General features: G+C 45.4%; 1 protein-coding gene across 1 annotated transcript in view; it reads right to left on the reverse strand.

Moving 5' to 3' along the window:
* erich3 (glutamate-rich 3) overlaps nt 1–19,910 on the reverse strand; it is a 70,977-nt gene that overhangs the window by 26,602 nt on the left and 24,465 nt on the right. Inside the window, exons 5-7 of the mRNA XM_060829627.1 lie at nt 16,981–17,109; nt 2,633–2,815; nt 991–1,188 (exon numbers count right to left, since the gene is read on the reverse strand). Coding sequence (XP_060685610.1) covers nt 991–1,188; nt 2,633–2,815; nt 16,981–17,109 — 510 coding nt within the window. The remainder of the gene's footprint in view (nt 1–990; nt 1,189–2,632; nt 2,816–16,980; nt 17,110–19,910) is intronic.

A 19,910-nucleotide genomic window follows, 5' to 3' on the forward strand; every position in this document is an offset into this window, starting at 1 on the left:
GAGGGATAGGCTTAGGGTGAGAGGGGAAAGATATAAAAGAGACCTAAGGGGAAACTTTTTCACACAGAGGGTGGTACGTGTATGGAATGAGCTGCCAGAGGATGTGGTGGAGGCTGGTACAATTGCAACATTTAAGAGGTAGTTGGATGGTTTTTTGAATAGGAAGGGTTTGGAGGGATATGGGTTAAATGCCAGCAAATGAGACTAGATTGGATTAGGATATCTGGTCAGGATAGATGAGTTGGACCGAAGGATCTGTTTCTGTACTGTACATCGCTATGATTCTAAACCTGTTGGACTATAATCTGGTGTCGTACGACTTCTGATTTTGCCCACCCCAGTCCAACACCAGCAACCCCACGTCATGGATAGAATCAGAGAGCCCTACAGTGTGGAAGCAGGTCATTCAGCCTATTGAGTCCACACCAATCCCCTGAAGCACATTCCCCCCAACCCTACCCCTGATACCCTGCATTTCTCATGGCTGATCCAACTAACCTACACATTCCTGGATACTATGGACAATTTAATGAGGCCAATCCAACTAACCTGGATAGCAGTACTTCTAAACTTTTTCCCCTGTTGTGGCCCTATTTTGAGGCTTGAAAACTGTTGTGATCCGTCAGTACTTACTGTTGGAGGGAAATATGGAAGGGGGACAGCCCCAACTTCACTTGTGGGGAAATCAGAAGACCAAAAATATAAAATAATTACTCATAAATCCTGTGAAGAGTTCTGGAGGAAGCACAACGCAAGGAGAATGGGGACAACATGGAACGCCCTTCCAAAGGGAATGGGCCAGGTGAATAATATCAGTTCATTGATATTGTTTCAGCACATTTAATGGTGCGTGGGATAGAGAAAGACACAGAACATGGTGATGGAGTGAGACCTAGAGGGGTGGACGAAGCATCATAAGGAGCCATGAGGTCAAATGGCCTGGTCCTCTGCAGGGCGTCCTGCACACAGTCAGAATGCCCTTCTCCTTACCTTTGCTGGCAGGTGGGCTGGCCCGTTGGGAGCAGTGGTCGGCCGCAGTCTCCTGCCCCTCAAGCATCCATTCTTCTCTCGTTTGCGGGCTGCTGGTGGGACTGGGGTTACGTAGTTATTGATCACTGGGAGACGGTAGGGAGACATCCCAGAGGGAAAATCCAAGGTGTGCGAATTCCTGATCGAGTCTCGGTCCAGCTACCAGAAAAAGAAAAGCACGCAGCGAATCACAGCCAGGAAAACAGCTCCCCTTCATTCAGAACATCTTCCAATTGTTTTTACTTCATGTTAATCCAATCAACTCAGAAACACAGCAAACCATGTAGAGGGTAGGAATAGAATTTAGGAGGATGTCAACTGTCAGGGATATTGACAGGTTCGGCTTAACGCGGAGAAATGATAATTGTTACATTAAGGGAGAGTAATGAATGAGCAACTTAAAGCAAATGTCACAGTTTTAAAATGGTCCAGAAACTGAGACACTAACGGCATAAAAACTAGTGAGGCTGTTAAAGAGTATGTAGTATCAATACGGCTAGATAATACATCAGCAAGGAAATTGTGTCAAACCATTAATAATCACTCAAGCACTTCCAACAACACTATGATGTCAATCCTGGGTTCCGCTCTTTAGGAAGGATTATCAGGGACTTAGCATGGATGTGGAGGAGATTTACTGGAATGGGAACAGTGAACGAGGATTAGATTAGATTCCCTACAGTGCGGAAACATTTGGCCCAATGAGGAACCCACCCAGAGCCATTCTTCTATCCTATATTTACACCGAATAATGCATCAAACACAATGGGCAATTTAGCATGGCCAATTCACCTGACCGGCACATCTTTGAAGAGACTGGAGAAGTTGGCAATACTCTCCTTAGAGCAGAGGTTAAAGAAAGTCTAGTACTTCCATAGCTTTAAATTATTTTGAAAGTGAAGATGCTAAGTAAATAGTTTAAACTGTAGTCATTGCTGTAATATAAGAGTTACAGCAACTAATTTTGTTTAGTGCTCCCTCAGCACTGACTGTCCAAAGGTGCAGCACTCCCTCTGTACTGACTCTCTGACACTGCAGCACTCCCTCAGTGCTGACTGTCCGACAGTGTGGCACTCCCTAACAACTGACCCTCTGACAGTGCGATGCTCTCTCAGCACTGACCCTCAGAGTGCAGTGCTCCCACTGTACTGACCCTCTGATAGTGCAGCAGTGACCTTCTGACAGTGCGGCACTCCCTCAGCACGGACCCGCCCACAACGTGGCACTCCCTCAGCACTGACCCTCCCACAACGTGGCACTCCCTCAGCACCGACCCTCCCACAGCGTGGCACTCCCTCAGCACCGACCCTCCCACAACGTGGCACTCCCTCAGCACCGACCCTCCCACAGTGCGGCACTCCCTCAGCACAGTTTCCAACAGCACAACACTCAATCAGTAGCATTCTGGGAGTTTTGGCCTGGATTCTATTGTCCTGTTTATGAAATGAGTGGATAGACTTGGCCTTCTGATTGGGGGATAGGATGGTGACTGCCTGAGGCACAGGGTGCTCATGGATATTAACTGGATGCTGGTAGACTCTCAGTGTGCTTCTGAGTTCCCTGAAGTACCTCTTTGTAAAATATTATAAATCAGCATAAATACCGCACGGAGATGTTTGGAGTTGATGCCCTCGGTCACGTCCAGGTGCTGCTCCCTGTGCCGGAGGTACGGAGAGGACTGTGTTGTGATAGCTGGGGCTGCTGCTGCTCCATTTGTCTGAAGGGGGAGGAGTCTGACCGGACGCTGCAGTTTCCCTGGGGCTGTGCTGGGCCGTGGTGATGAAGGCTACAATCCAAACAGTAAATCACATCCAATCAGCATGGTCCTGAAATACAACTGAGAGGGCAGCCCTTTATCTGAAACGATCACCTTGGCCAACCCTTTCATCTCCTCCCATACCTTGGTCCAGCAGCTGGAGTACCCTCAATGGCTGAATTAACTTTCAAGAGATGATCTTTTGAATAATATTAAAGACCAATGGGTATCCCTGTGAAATGCCAAAAGCAGCTAGCAATGCTCCAAAGCCCTAGTCATTGGAACAAGGAAGCCATTCAGACCCTTTAGCCTCTGCTGTCACCATCTGATGAGATCATGGCTGATCCGTCTGCCCACCTGCAAACCATTAGCAGCAAAAACCTGTCCATCTCAGACTGAAAAGTTGTATCGAGTTTGCATTGGCTACTGTGTGTGTTCAGGTTCTTGTTCTTTATTACCCCTGTGCAGAGGGGAAAGTGAGGACTGCAGATCAGAGCTGAAAATGTGTTGCAGGAAAAGTGCAGCAGGTCAGGCAGCATCCTGAAGAAGGGCTCATGCCTGAAACATTGATTCTCCTTCTCCTTGGATGCTGCCTGACCTGCTGCGCTTTTCCAGCAACACATTTTTAGCCCTTTTACCCCTGTGCAGAGATGTGATGGTAAATACTGTACACACTACTCCAGATGTGGTCTCATCAGTGCTCTGTATAACGGAAGAATAACTGCTTTATTTTATATTCAATTCAACAGACACAAATGAGAACACTGTTTGCTTCCCTAATTGCTCTATCCATATTCTAGTTTTTTATATATATATATGATTCATGCACAAGGACACAGAGTTCCTTCTGTCTCTCAAAGGTCTAATGCCTCAGTGCCTCACACAGATACTCGGCTTTTCACGGTTTTCCTGCTAAAATGGACAATTTCACATTTACAGGCAGGATATTCCCTATGCCATTTTCCACTCTCACAACCAAGCTATATCCTGTTGTAGCTTTATGTTCTCATCACAACTTACTTTGCTGAATATTTTTGTTCATCATTAAATCACCCGCCATACCTTTGGTTCCTTCATCCAAATCATTTATATAAATTGTGAAAAGCTGATACCAGCAGCACACCCACTCCTAACTGCCAACACACTACCATCTACATCATCACCGTCCTTCAAATTCTTTTTTCTGGGCAGCAGTTGGAATGGGGAAAGCAACAGCAAGGACCAGAGGCCTGGCGGGAAGGTAACTTTAGAATATATAAAGACTTACCTTGTATATAGGCAAACACGCACTGAGCATGAGCGGGCAAGGGACTGCTGGGTAAGTGAGGCCTTATATTTAGGCAGCTGATTTACCCGAAACACTCCTCGGATCCCGTCTCCCAGCCGCCCTCCTCCTTCACACACAAAGATTCTGTACACCGGATTGATAAGGTGACTTATTGCCTTTTTTTTAGTTTTTCAGTAGGCTCCTAAGGACTTTAAAACAGTGGAAATGGCAATAAGGCCAGTTGAATGTTCCTCCTGCAGGAGGGGAGGTAAGGGTCACCACAGGGTTCCTGCTGACTGTATCTGTGGGAAGTGCACCCGACTCCAGCTCCGTGGGAACCGCATTAGGGAACTGGAGCTGGAGCTGGATGAACTTCAGATCATTCAGGAGGTGGAGGGGATTATTGAAAGGAGTTACAGGGAGGTAGTCACACCTCAGCTGAAAGAAGGTAGATGGGTTCCTGTTAGGGTACAGAAAGGGAACAGGCAGGCAATGCAGGGATTCCCTGCGGCCGTTCCCCTCAATAACAAATATACCGTTTTGGATACTGTCGGGGACAACTTACCAGGGGTAAGCCATAGGGCACATGTCTCCGGCAGAGTCTGTCCCTTTTGTTCAGGGAAGGGGCAAGAGGAGCAGAGCATTAGATACTGGGGTCTCCATTGTTAGGGAGACAGATAGGAGGTTCTGTGGGAATGAGATGGACTCACAATTAGTGGGTTGTCTCCTGGGTGCCAGGGTTTGTGATGTCTCTGATTGTATTTTCAGGATCCTTAAGGGGGAGGGGGATCAGACCCAAGTCGTGGTCCACACAGGCACGAATGACATAGGTAGGACGAGATATGGGGATTTAAGGCTGAAATTCAGGGAGCTAGGGTGGAAGCTTAGAGCTAGGACAAACAGTTGTTATCCCTGGTTTGTTACCCGTGCCACGTGCGAGTGAGGCAAGGAATAGGGAGAGATGGGAGTTGAACACGTGGCTACAGGGATGGTGCAGGAGGAAGGGTTTTGGATTCCTGGATAATTTGGGCTGTTTCTGGAGTAGGTGGGACCTCTAAAAACAGGATGGTCATCAACTGAACCAGAGGGGTACCAATATCCTGGGGGAAAATTTGCTAATGTTCTTTGGAAGGGTTCAAACTAATTCAGCAGGGGGATGGGAACCTGAATTACACTTCCAGTGTCCAGGAGGTTGAGAGTAGGGAGGTTTCAAGGTTCAAGAAATATGGTTTCAAGGTCGCGAGAGTGCTCCAGCAAGCAGGAGTGTGGTTTGAAGTGTGTCTACTTCAACGCCAGGAGCATCCGGAATAAGGTGGGTGAACTTGCAGCATGGGTTGGTACCTGGGACTTCGATGTTGTGGCCATTTCGGAGACATGGATAGAGCAAGGACAGGAATGGTTGTTGCAGGTTCTGGGGTTTAGATGTTTCAGTAAGAACAGAGAAGTTGGTAAAAGAGGGGGAGGGTGTGGCATTGTTAGTCAAGGACAGTATTACGGTGGCAGAAAGGATATTTGAGGACTCAGCCAATGAGGTAGTATGGGCTGAGGTTAGAAACAGGAAAGGAGAGGTCACACTGTTGGGAGTTTTCTATCGGCCTCCGAATAGTTCCAGAGATGTCGAGGAAAGGATGGCAAAGATGATTCTCAATAGGAGCGAGAGAGACAAGGTAGTTGTTATGGGGGACTTTAACTTTCCAAATATTGACTGGGAATACTGCAGTTTGAATGCTTTAGATGGGTCAGTTGTTGTCCAGTGTGTGCAGGAGGGTTTCCAGACACAGTATGTAGACAGGCCAACAAGGGGCGAGGCCACATTGGATTTAGTACTGGGTAATGAACCAGGTCAGGTGTTAGATTTGGAGGTAGGTGAGCACTTTGGTGATAGTGACCACAAGTCAGTTATGTTTATTTTAGCGATGGAAAGGGATAGGTATATAATGCAGGGCCAGAGTTATAGCTGGGGAATGGCAATTTCAATGCAATTAGATAGGATTTAGGATGCATAGGATGGGGAAGGAAACTGCAGGGGATGGACAGAATTGAAATGTAGAGCTTATTCAAGGAACAGCATATTCAAGGGTCCTTGATAACTATGTACCTGTCAGGCAGGGAGGAAGCTGTCGAGCAAGGAAACTGTGGTTTACTAAGGAAGTTGAATCTTTTGTCAAGAGGAAGAAGGAGGCTTATGTCAGGATGTGATGGCTCAGTTCTGACCAGGAAAGACCTAAAGAGAGAGCTAAGAAGAGCCAGGAGAGGTCATGAGAAGTCATTGACGAATAGGATCAAGGAAAACCCTGAGGGTTTCTAAAGGTATATCAGGAATAAAAGAATGACTAGAGTATGTTTCAGGGTAATCAAGGATAGTATTAGGAAGTTGAGTGCGGAGTCAGAGGGGATAGGAGAAGCGTTAAATGAATACTTTTCATCAGCATTCACACTAGAAAAAGACAATGTTGTCGAGGAGAATACTGAGATACAGGCAACTAGACCAGATGGGACTAAGGTTCACCAAGAAGAGATGTTAGCAATTCTGGCAAGTGGAAAAATAGATGAGCTTTCTGGGCCAGATGGGATTTATCCTCGGATTCTCTGGGAAGCTGGGAAGGAGATTACCGAGCCTTTGACTTGGATCTGTGTCATCATTGTCTACAGGAATAGTGCCAGAAGACTGGAGGATAGCAAATGTTGTCCCCTTGTTCAAGAAGGGGAGTAGAGACAACCCTGGTAATTATACACCAGTGAGACTTACTTCGGTTGTGGGTAAGATGTCGGAAAGGGTCGTAACAGATAGGATTTCTAACCATCGAGAGAGGAATAAGTTGACGAGGGATAGTCAACATGGTTTTGTGATGAGTAGGTGGTGCCTCACAAACCTTATTGAGTTCTTTGAGAAGGTGACCAAACAGCTGGATGAGGCAAAACAATTGATGTGGTATATATGGATTTCAGTAAAGCATTTGATAAAGTTCTCCACGATAGGCTATTGCACAAAATACAGAGACATTGGATTAGATTACTTACAGTGTGGAAACAGGCCCTTCGGCCCTACAAGTCCACACCGACCCGCCGAAGCGCAACCCACCCATACCCCTACATTTACCCCTTACCTAACATTACGGGCAATTTAGCATGGCCGATTCACCTGACCCGCACATCTTTGGACTGTGGGAGGAAACTGGAGCACCCGGAGGAAACCCACGCAGACACGGGGAGAACGTGCAAACTCCACACAGTCAGTCGCCTGAGGCGGGAATTGAACCCGGGTCTCTGGCGCTGTGAGGCAGCAGTGCTAACCACTGTGCCACCGTGCCACCCACAGTTTGGATTAGAAATTGGCTAGCTGAAAGAAGACAGAGGGTAGTGGTTGATGGGAAATGATCATTCTGGATTTCAGTTACTATTGGGGTACCACAAGGACCTGTTTTGGGGCCACTGCTGTTTGTCACTGTTATAAATGACCTGGACGAAGGCATAGAAGGATGGGTTAGTCAATTTGCAGATGGTACTAAGGTCAGTAGAGTTGTGGACAGTGCTGAAGGATGTTGCAGGGTTACAGAGGGACATAGGTAAACTGCAGAGGTGACAAATGGAGTTTAATGCAGAATAGTTTGAGGTAGTTCACTTTGGAAGGTACAACAGGAATGCAGAGTACTGAGGTAATGGTAAGATTCTTGGTAATGTGGATGAGCAGAGAGATCTTGGTGTCCAGGTAATAGATCTCTGAAAGCTTCCATCCAGGTTGACAGGGTTGTTAAAAAGCTAAAATAATGTATGCTTTCATTGATAGAGGGACTGAGGTTTGGAGCCTTAAGATCATGCTGCAGCTGTAAAAAACTCTGGTGCAGCTGCACTTGGAGTATTGTGTACAGTTCTGGTCACCGCATTATAGGAAGGATGTGGAAGCTTTGGAAAGGGTTCAGAGGAGATTTACCAGGATGTTGCCTGGTATGGAGGGAAGGTCTTATGAGGAAAGGCTGAGGGACTTGAGGCTGTTTTTGTTGGAGAGAAGAAGGTTGAGAGGTGACTTAATAGAGACATAAGATAATATGAGGGTTAGATAGGGTGGGCAGGGAGAGCTTTTTTCCTCGGATGGCAATGGCTACCATGAGGGGGACATAGCTTTAAACTGAGGGATAATCGGTATAGGACAGATGTCAGAGGTAGTTTCTTTACTCAGAGAGTAGTATTGGATGTTTTGCCTGTAACAGTAGACTCGCCAACTTTAAGGGCATTTAAATGGTCATTGGATAAATACACAGATGATAATGGAATAGTGTAGGCTAGATGGACTTCAGATTCATTTCACAGGTCGATGCCATACTGGATTTGGTTCTGGGTAACGAACCAGGCCAGGTGTTAGAATTGGAGGTAGGTGAGCACTTTGGGGACAGTGACCACAATTCAGTGACTTTTACTCTAGTGATGGAGAGGGATAAATGTGCACTGCAGGGCAAGAGTTATAGCTGGGGGCAGGGAAATTATGATACAGTGAGGCATGACTTTGGATGCGTGGCTTGGAAAAGTCGGCTTCAAGGGAAGGGTGCAATCGATATGTGGAGCTTGTTCAAGGAGCAATTATTGAGTGTCCTTGATAAGTATGTACCTGTCAGGCAGGGAGGAAAGGGTCGTGTGAGGGAGCCGTGGTTTAATAAAGAATTGGAATCCCTTGTTAAAGGGAAGAGGGTGGCCTATGTAAAGATGAGGCATGAAGGTTCAATTGGGGCGATTGAGAGTTATAAGGTAGCCAGGAAGGATCTAAAGAGAGAGCTAAGAGCAGTGAGAAGGGGACATGAAAAGTCCTTGGTTGGTAGGATTAAGGAAAACCCAAAGACTTTCTATAGGTATGTCAGGAATAAAAGAATGACTAGGGTAGAAATAGGTCCCGTCAAGGATAGTAGCAGGAAGTTGCGTGTGGAGGCTGAAGAAATTGGGGAGACACTGAATGAATACTTTTCGTCAGTATTCACTCATGAACAGGACATTGTTGCCGATGTGAATATTGAGTCACAATTAATTAGAATGGATGGCTTTGAGGTATGTAGGGAAGAGGTGTTGGAAATTCTGGAAAGGGTGAAAATAGATAAGTCCCCTGGGCCTGATGGCATTTATCCTAGGATTCTCTGGGAAGCAAGGGAGGAGATTGCAGAGCCATTGGCCTTGATTTTTATGTCCTCGTTATCTACAGGAATAGTGCCAGAAGACTGGAGGATAGCAAATGTGGTTCCCTTGTTCAAGAAAGGGAGTAGGAATAACCCTAGTAACTATAGGCTGGTGAGTCTTACCTCTGTTGTGGGCAAAGTCTTAGAGAGAATTGTAAGGGATAGGATTTATGAACATCTGGATAGGAATAATGTGATCAAGGATAGTCAGCATGGTTTTGTGAATGGCAGGTCATGCCTCACAAACCTTATTGAGTTCTTTGAGAAGGTGACTAAGGAGGTGGACGAGAGTAAAGCAGTAGATGTGGTGTATATGGATTTTAGTAAGGCATTTGATAAGGTTCCCCATGGTAGGCTACTGCAAAAAATACAGAGGTATGGCATTGAGGGTGAGTTGGAGGTTTGGATTAGGAATTGGTTGGCTGGAAGACGACAGAGGGTAGTAGTTGATGGTAAAGGTACATCTTGGAGTGCAGTTACCAGCGGTGTTCCGCAAGGATCTGTTTTGGGACCATTGCTGTTTGTCATTTTTATAAATGACCTGGAGGAGGGGCTGGAAGGTTGGGTGAGGAAGTTTGCGGATGATACGAAAGTCGGTGGAGTTGTTGACAGTGAGGAAGGATGTGGCAGGTTACAGCGGGATATAGATAAGCTGCAGAGCTGGGCAAAAAGATGGCAAATGGAGTTCAATGTAGCTAAGTGTGAAGTGATTCACTTTGGTAAGAGTAACAAGAAGATGGATTACTGGGCTAATGGTCGGATACTTGGTAGTGTGGATGAGCAGAGGGATCTTGGTGTCCATGTACACAGATCTCTGAAAGTTGCCACCCAGGTAAATAGTGCTGTGAAGAAGGCATATGGTGTACTGGCTTTTATTGGTAGAGGAATTGAGTTCCGGAGTCCTGAGGTCATGTTGCAGTTGTATAAGACTCTGGTGCGGCAGCATCTGGAGTATTGTGTGCAGTTTTGGTCGCCATACTATAGGAAGGACGTGGAGGCACTGGAATGGGTGCAGAGGTGGTTTACCAGGATGTTGCCTGGTATGGTAGGAAGATCGAATGAGGAAAGGCTGAGGCACTTGGGGCTGTTTTCATTGGAGAAAAGAAGGTTTAGGGGTGACTTGATAGAGGTGTACAAGATGATTAGGGGTTTAGATAGGGTTGACCATGAGAACCTTTTTCCACATATGGAGTCAGATATTACGAGAGGGTATAGCTTTAAATTAAGGGGAGGTAAGTCTAGGACAGATGTTAGGGGTAGATTCTTTACTCAGTGAGTCGTGAGTTCATGGAATGCCCTGCCAGTAGCAGTGGTGGACTCTCCCTCTTTATGGGCATTTAAACGGGCATTGGATAGGCATATGGAGGAAAGTGGGCTAGTGTAGGTTAGGTGGGCTTGGATCGGCGCAACATCGAGGGCAGAAGGGCCTGTACTGCGCTGTAATGTTCTATGTTGTATGAGTTTATCTTTCAGCATTAATACTTTTGAATGCCTGTTAATTTCAGTGCAGTACACCCACCAGTTCCAATTTATCCACAGTGCATGTAATTCCAATAAATTGATTAAACATAATTTCTCTTTCTCAAAACCGTGTTGATGGTGTTTGATTATCAGAATGGTTCTCAGTGCCTTGCTATCATACTTGGCAGTTTGTTAGTTCAGCTGGCCGGATAGTTTGCTTGCGATACAAAGCAGCAGCAACACGGAGGGTTCAATTCCTGCACCAGCTCATGGGAAGCAGTTTCCTTCTCAAACACTTTCTTCTCCTGAGGTGTGGTGACACTCAGGTTAAACCACCACCAGTCATCCGTCTCTCTCGCTCTGAGAAAGCAGCCCTATGGTCCCCTTGGACTATGACAACTTCACCTTGTTATAATACCTTACTAATTACTAAATGTGCCCCTTATGATGGGTATAAAGCTAAATGGCCTTTTGTTTTCATGTCCATTAGGCTAATTTCATCCACCACATGGAAAAAGGCTTTCGCTCTTGATCGATATACAGTAACATATGGGAAACCTTAATCAATAGGCATTTAATCTTCGAGTTTGCAGGACATAAACCCATATTTATATAAGCTCTCCTTCTAATTTAACTTTGGAAATAGGATGCATAAACTAAGCTTGTCCTTCTTCACATTTAGAAGTTTTATAGATGTTGATGTAATTGAGAGGCTTCAGATGACTTAAAAGTTCAGCACTTAGGGCTTCATCTTAAAATCAGACCCAGCTTATTCAGGAGAGGAACTGGGAACCGAGAAATCTCTTCCCTAAAATCAACGGGGGATAAAGTAAAAATCTCTTTGCTAAAATTGATTGATTTTCATTGGCAAACAATATTAAGATTTACAGATTTAAGATGAATAGATGGAGTTAAGAAGCAGATTAGATAAGATCTAACTGAGTGGCAGAATTATTGGAGGGACTGAATGACTTTGTCTGTTTTGGTGATTTGATTATGAACCAGGCTCTGAAAGTCTTACACTGACCACATGTGCTGGGACTGTGTGCGAGGACAAACAAGGACAAGGTTCAACTCAGGGCATACAGAGCAGAGGAACACTTTCCAAGTATTCACACCCGACACACCATACCAAAACTGAAGGATCCACTGGTTTCTTACAGTCCAAGCCGAGACTGTATCAGCTCAAAGATAAACCACCAGGGAAGGATCTTGACAGTGATGCTGAAGCCCAATTAGTATGGTACTGCTTCAGACCTGAACATTACAAGCATTGCCACAGTGTTACTGGGCCTAAAAACAAGGTCAGGCCATTGTTGGAGCTACTGTCAATTCTTCTGTGACGTGATGGTTGAAATCTTGTGCGATCCAGTTTATATAAAAATCACGCTTTAGAAACAGAGCTTAAAGTGTTGGCGATGTAATCACGTTACAACCAACACACATTGTAAAAGTTTACACTTTACAAATAGCATCCCCAACTTGTCAATTGCATTACAGCAAATTTGTGTTGAGGAAATGCTCCTGACAGAGCATAGAACAGTACAGCACAGAACAGGCCCTTTGGCCCACAATGTTCTGCCGAGGCTTAATCCTAATGTAAACTATAACTACGCACCCCTCAACTCACTGCTATCCATGTGCAAGCCCAGCAGTCGCTTAAATGTCCCCAATGACTCTGCTTCCACCACTATCGCTGGCAATGCATTCCATGCATTCACAACTCTCTGCGTAAAGAACCTACCTCCTATGTCCACTCTATACCTTCCTCCTAATATCGTAAACTATGAACCCTCCTACAAGTCAATCCTGCCCTGGGGAAAAGTCTCTGGCTATTGACTCTGTCCATTCCTCACATTATTTTGTATACTTTGATAGGTCTTCTCTCTTCCTCCTCTCCAGAGAGAAAGGTCCGAGCTTATTCACCCTCTCTTCGTAAGACAAGCCCTCCAGTCCAGGCAGCATCCTGGTAAACCTTCTTTGCACCCTCTTCAAAGCCTCTGTATCTTTCTGATAGTAGGACAACCAGAACTGGACACAATATTCCAAGTGTGGTCCCACCAGGGACTTGTAGAGCTGTAGCATAACCTCGCAATTCTTAAACTCGATCCTCCTTTTAATGAAAGCCGGAACACCATATGCTTTCTTAACAACCCTACCCACTTGGGTGGTAAGTTTGAGGGATGTACATACTTGAACACCAAGATCCCGCTGTTCCTCCACATTACCAAGAATCCTGTCTTTAATCCTATATTCAGTGTTCGAGTTCGACCTTCCAAAATGCATCACTTCACATTTATCCAGGTTGAACTCCATCTGTCATTTCTCAGCCCAGCTCTGTATCCTGTCTACATCGCGCTGCAGCCTGCAACAGCCCTCTATACTATCAACGGTACCTCTAACCTTTGTGTTATCTGCAAACTTACTAACCCACTCCTCAACCTCCTCATCCAAGTCATTTATAAAAACTACAGAGAACAGAGGCCCAAGAACAGAGCCCTGTGGGACACCACTCAACACTGTCCTCCAGGCAGAATACTTTCCACCTACAACCATTTTCTGCCTTCTGTCAGTCAACCAATTCTGAATCCAGATAGCCAAATCTCTCTGTATCCCATACTTCCTGACGTTATGAATGAGCCTACCATGGGGAAATGCCTTGCTGAAGTCCATAACCACCACATCCACTGCTCAACCTTCATCAACCTGTCTCATCACCTCCTCAAAGATCTCAATAAGATTTGTGAGGCATGACCTGCCCCTCACAAAGCCATGCTGACTGCCTTTAATCACGGTATGCTTTGCCAATAGTCATAAATCCTATCCCATAATTCTTTCCAAAACTTTGCTGACCACAGATGTAAGACTGACTGGACTGTATTTGCCAGGGATTTCCCAATTACCCTTCTCAAAAAGAGGAACAACATTCACCTCCTTCCAATCCTCTGGTACGTCCCCTGTGGAGACTGAGGAAGCAAAGATCTTCGCCAGCGGCTTAGCAACCTCCTTTCTCGCTTCCCGGAGCAGCCTAGGATAAATCTGGTCTGGCCCTGGGAACTTATCAATCTTAATGTTTGTCAACACTTCCAGCACATCAACTTCATCAATCTTGATCTGCTCAAGCCTGTTTCCCAGCTCCTCAAAGTTCTCATTCACAACAAGGTCCCTTTCCTTAGTGAAAACCGAAACAAAATACTCATTTAGGGCTTTCCCCTATTTGCTCAGACTCCATGGACAAGTTCCCTCCGCTATCCCTGATTGGCCCTACCTTCTCCCTGATCATTCTCTTATTCCTCACTTATGAGTAAAATGCCTTTGGGTTCTCCCCAATCCTTCCTGCCAAGCCTTTCACGTGCCCCCTCCTGGCTCTCCTCAGTCCATTTCTGAGCTCCTTTCTCACAAGCCTGTAATCCTCCAAAACTGTGCTAGATCCTTGCTTCCTCCACCTTACGTAAGCTGCCTTCTTCCTTTTGACGAGAAGCTCCTCCGTTCTAGTCATCTAAGGTTCCTTAATCTTACCCCTTCTTACCTGTCTCAGAGGAACAAATTTGTACATCACTCGCAACAACTGCTCCTTAAACAGTCTCCACATGTCTGCTGTGCCCTTTCTGTGGAACAATTGCTCCCAGTCTGTACTACCCAATTCCTGTCTGATAGCATCATAATTTCCTTTTCCCCAATTAAATATCTTCCTTTGGTAACTGCTCCTTTCCCTCTCCAAAGCTATGGTAAATGTGAGGTAGTTGTGAACAATGTCACCAAAGTGCTCTCCCACCGTGAGATCTGACACCTGTCCTGGCTCGTTGCCGAGCACCAAATCCAAAATGGCCTCTCCTCTCCTGTCTACATACTGAGTAAGGAAACCCTCCTGAACACACCTGACAAAAACAGCTCCATCCAAACCATCTGCACTAAGATCAATATTGAGAAAGTTGAGTTTGCCCATAACAACAACCCAGTTACATCCATATTTTTCTAAAATCTTCAATCTCTTCTATGTGAGTTCTTCAATCTCTCTATGCTATTAGAGGGTCTGTAGAAAACCCCCAATGAGGTGGCTGTTCCCTTGCTGTTCCTAACGTCCACCCATACTGACTCAGTACAAAGAACAAAGGAAATTTACAGCCCAGGAACAGGCCCTTCGGCCCTCCAAACCTGAGCCAATCCAATCTACTGTCTCAACCTGTCGCCCAATTCCTAAGCATCTGTATCCCTCTGCTCCCCACCTACTCATGCATCTGTCCAGATGAATCTTAAATGAATCTACTGTGCCTGCCTCTACCATCTCTGCTGGCAATGCGTTCCAAACACCCACCACCCTCTGTGTGAAGTACTTACCACGTGTATCCCCCTTAAACTTTCCACCTCTCATTTTGAACGTGTGACCTCTTGTTATTGAATCCTTCACCCTGGGAAAAAGCTGGTCTCTATCCACCCTGTCTATACCCTTCATGATTTTGTAAACCTCAATCAGGTCCCCCCTCAATCTCCTTTTTTCTAATGAAAACAATCCTAACCTACTCAACCTCTCTTCATAGATAGCACCTTCCATACCAGGCAACATCCTCGTAAACCTTCTCTGCACCCTCTCCAAAGCATCCATATCCTTTTGGTAATGTGGCGACCAGAACTGTACACAGTATTCTAAATGTGGCCGAACCAATGTCTTGTACAATTTTAACATGACTTGCCAGCTCTTATACTCAATACCCTGCCCAATGAAGACAAGCATACTATATGCCTTCTGACCACTCTATCCACCTGTAGTCAAACCTTCCTCAACAACCTCCATTTCTGTCGCTGTGATGCACTCTCTGATTAGCAATGCTACACCCCATCCTCTTTTTCCACCCTCCCTGTTCTTTTTAAATGTTCTAAACCCTGGAACATCAAGCAACCATTCCTGCCCCCGTGAAACCCATGTCTCCGTTATGGCCCAAGTACTGATCCATGCTCTGTGTTTGTCAAATATGGAACGGTTCTGTACAGTACAGGCCCTTTTGCCCACGACGTTGTGCCAAGCATTTACCATAATCTAACCGACACACCCTCAATATACAAGCATCCATGTGCTTGTCTAGCAATCGCTTAAATGTCCCTAATGTCTCTAACTCTACCACCACCACTGGCAGTGTATTCCACGCGGCCACCACTCTCTGTGGAAAGAACCTACCTCTGACATCTCCCTTAAACCTTCCTCCAATCACCTTAAAATTATGCCCCCTCATGATAACTCTTTTTACCCTGGGGAAAACTCTCTGGCTATCTTCTCTATCGATGCCTCTCAATACCTTGTACACCTCTATCAAGTCACCTCTCTTCCTTCTTCTCTCCAATGTGAAAAGACCTAGCTCCCTCAACCTCTCTTCATAAGACACGCCATCTAATCCAGGCAGCATCCTGGGAAATCTCCTCTGCACCCTCTCTAAAGCACCTACATCTTTTCTATAACTGAACATAATATTCCAAGTATGGTCTCACCAGGGCTTTATAGAGCTGCATTAAAACCTCACGGCTTTAAAATTCAATTCTCCCCGGCAATGAAAGCCAAAACACCATATGCTTTCTTAACAACCCGATCAACTTGGGTGGCAACTTTGAGGGATTTATGTACATGGACCCCAAGATCCCTCTGTTGCTCCACACTGCCAAGAGTCCTGTCTTTAACCCCATATTCAGTATTCAAATTCGACCTTCCAAAATGAATCACTTCGCATTTATCCAGGTTGAACTCCATCTGCCATTTCTCAGCCCAGCTCTGCATCCTGTCAATGTCTTGTTGTAGCCTGCAACAGCCCTCAACACAATCTACAACACCACCACAAACTTATTATACTAACCCACCCTTTCACTTCTTCATCCAAGTCATTTATAAAAACTACAAAGAGCAGAGGGCCAAGAACAGATCCCTGCGGGACCCCACTGATCACCAACCTCCAGGTGGAATACTTTCCGTCCAGCACAACTCGCTGTCTTCTTTTGGCTAGCCAATTCCATATTCAGATAGCCAAATTTCCCTGTATCCCATCCCTCCTCACTTACTGTGGGGAACCTTATCAAATGTCTTATTGAAAACCATGTACACCACATCCATTGCTCTACCTTCACCAACGTGTCTCGCCACATCTTCATAGCAGAATGATCTGTACTGTCCTTTTGGAAACAATCCTGATAGGCCATAGAGTTTGCCCTTTCAGACCCAGTGCATAGATGTCACTGCTATAGTCAATATTGTGAGGAACTGAAAGCGTCCTATTAACAAATCATTTCCTTTACACCATCAATTCCCCCTGTGCAATTAAACTTACAGATGCTGAGGAATCGGAGTGTTCCACATCTGGCCTCGAGACATTCCAGTGACAATTGCGAGGAAAAATTGGGGGATGAGGGGAGAGGAACGGGACGATATCTTCATCAAACCTTCTGGCTCGTTCAACCTTTCAACAACAACAAATTACATTTAGAACTCTAATGGCTAAAAACTTTCCACATTGCTTCATAGAAACAATTAGCAAAGGAAATTTGATAAATAGGAACATGGGAAATATGAGCAGGAGCAAGCTATTCAGCCCCTTAGCCTATTCCACTATTCAACTGGATAATGGCTCATCAGTTACCTCAACACCCATTTACCTCAACACCCAGTTACCTCAACACCCAGTTACCTGTCCTCATCGGTTTATCTCTACAGTCTTTACAGTTCAGAAATCTATCCTTTCAGGGGGTCGGTGAAAAATGGCAGGCAGTGTAGGGAGGGTAGTAGTAGGGAGATGGACAGAGGAGCTGGGAGGGAGAGGAAGGAGGTCATGGAGGGATTTAAAAACAAGGATGAGACTTCTAAAATTGAGACATTTTTCAACCAATGTAGGTCGGTGTCCACGGAGGGTATTGGGGGAATTGGATTTAGTTGTGTGTAAGGACATTGGCCGAACATTTTTGTGGAGGGCAGAATTCAGAAAGAAGCCAGGATTGTGCTGGAATCGTTAGGTCAAGAGGTAACAAAGACAAGGAGTTTCAAAAGGAGAGGTGGGATCTGATTGAAACTCTCAGAATGCTGGGAGGCCTGGGCAGAGTGGACATGGAAAAGATGCTTCCACCAGTTGGAGAGACTAGGACCCGAGGGCACAGCCTCAGAGTGAAGGCTCGATTCTTTAGAACTGGAATAAGGAGATGGTGAATGTGTGGAACTCATTGCTACAGAGTGTTGTGGAGGCCAACTTACTGAATGTAATTAAAACAGAGATAGAGAGTCAAGAACCAAATGAACAGCAAATACTGTAAATCAGAAATCGCAGGAAAAGCTCAGCAGGTCCGACAGCATCTGTGGAGAGAAATCAAAATTAACGTTTCAGGTCAAGTTCTGAGGAAAGGTCACTGGACCCAAAACATTAACTCTGATTTCTCTCCACAGATGCTGCCGGACCTGCTGAGCTTTTCCAGCAACTTCTGTTTTTGTTATGGATAAGTTCTTGATTGGTAGGGGAATCAAAGGTTACAGGGGGAAGGCAGGAAAATGGTTGACAAACATATCAGCCATGATTGAATGGCAGGACAGACTGAATGGGCTGAATGGCTCCCTTTTCTGATTGTCTTATGGTATGCATGAAGATTTTAGCAGATGAGCAGATACAAAAGCAAAGTTAGGGGAAACATCGCTAAGATGGCAACGGGCAGACTGGGGGTTAACATGATTATGTGGTTTGGGGTTAATATAGGAGAAAATATGGTCTTGAGGTTGTAAACAGGTTGATTAATTGGTCAGACATGCTTAAGCAACATGCAAGAACATTTTGACACTGTGAGTGGTTAAGATTTCAAATGCAGTACCTGAGAATCTGGTGGAAGCAGGTTCAATCAATGCAGTGAAAAGAGAATAAGACTGTTCAGTGAAATGGAAGAATGTGCAGGGGCATGGGATGTGATGCAATGGGCTGGCTTGGACAGCACGGGCAGGTGGTGGCCTAACAGTAATGTCAGTGGACTATTAATCCAGAACCCAGGACATTGTTTTAGGACATGATTTGAATTCTACCATGGCAGATGGGAAAATTTGAATTCATTAAGATCTGGGATAAGTAGCATATCTAATGATCACCATATAACCACTGTCAACTATTGTAAACATCCATCTAGGTCACTAACGTCCTTCAGAGAAGGAAATGCTAGGGAAGGAAATCTGCCATCCTTACCTGGTCTGGCCTACATGGGACTCCAGACCCACAGCAACATGGTTGTCTCTTAGCTACTCTTTGGGCACTTAGGGACGGGCAATAAATGCTGGCCCAGCCAGCGACACCCATATCCTGTGAATGAATATAAAAAAAAAGGCACTATATGAATTGGTCAAACAGGGAGCTGGTGTAATGCGATGGATTGTAAGGTCCCCTTCTGGGCTGAGACAGTCCTGAGATTTAGCCTCAGAATGTTCCAGGGAGAGGGATGGGTTCAGTGGCAAAGGAATGGAATTTACAGTAAGGTGAAAACTGAAAGTATTGTTGATGAGGGGTTTCAGACAGAGAAAATCAGGAGAAAGCATTTCCAGTAACAGGAGAAACATTGACCAGAGGGACACAGACTGAAGGCAATTGGTGAAAGATAGAGAGAGAGAGAGATGAAGAGAATTGTTTTTACTAAGCCCATTGTTGTGATCTCGAACGAGCTGTTTGAAAGGGCAATGGAAACAGATTTAATAACAACTATCAGAAAGGTTTTGTGGAAATAGGCAAGTGACAAATGTGGACAGGGTTTCAAGGAAAGAACAGAGAAGTTTGAATATTTGGAAAACATTTTCAGAGAGCTGGTTCAGGAATGTTGTACTTCAGTGTGGTCAGATTCTAGGTTTAGATTAGATTACTTACAGTGTGGAAACAGGCCCTTCGGCCCAACACGTCCACACCGACCCGCCGAAGCGCAACCTACGCATACCCCTACCCCTATATTTACCCCTTTACCTAACACTACGGGCAATTTAGCATGGCCAATTGACCTGACCTGCACATTTTTGGATTGTGGGAGGAAACCGGAGTACCCGGAGGAAACCCACGTAGACACGGGGAGAATGTGCAAACTCCACACAGTCAGTTGCCTGAGTCGGGAATTGAACCCAGGTCTCTGGCACTGTGAGGCAGCAGTGCTAACCACTGTGCCACCATGCCGCCCAACTCAGCAGCTGGTGGAACTGAGGGCACAAGGTCAGCTGACAAACAGGATACTCTGCACAATCCCAGGAAGTACTTGT

The sequence above is a fragment of the Hemiscyllium ocellatum genome, chromosome 9, assembly GCF_020745735.1.
Source record: "Hemiscyllium ocellatum isolate sHemOce1 chromosome 9, sHemOce1.pat.X.cur, whole genome shotgun sequence".
Taxonomy (NCBI): domain Eukaryota; kingdom Metazoa; phylum Chordata; class Chondrichthyes; order Orectolobiformes; family Hemiscylliidae; genus Hemiscyllium; species Hemiscyllium ocellatum.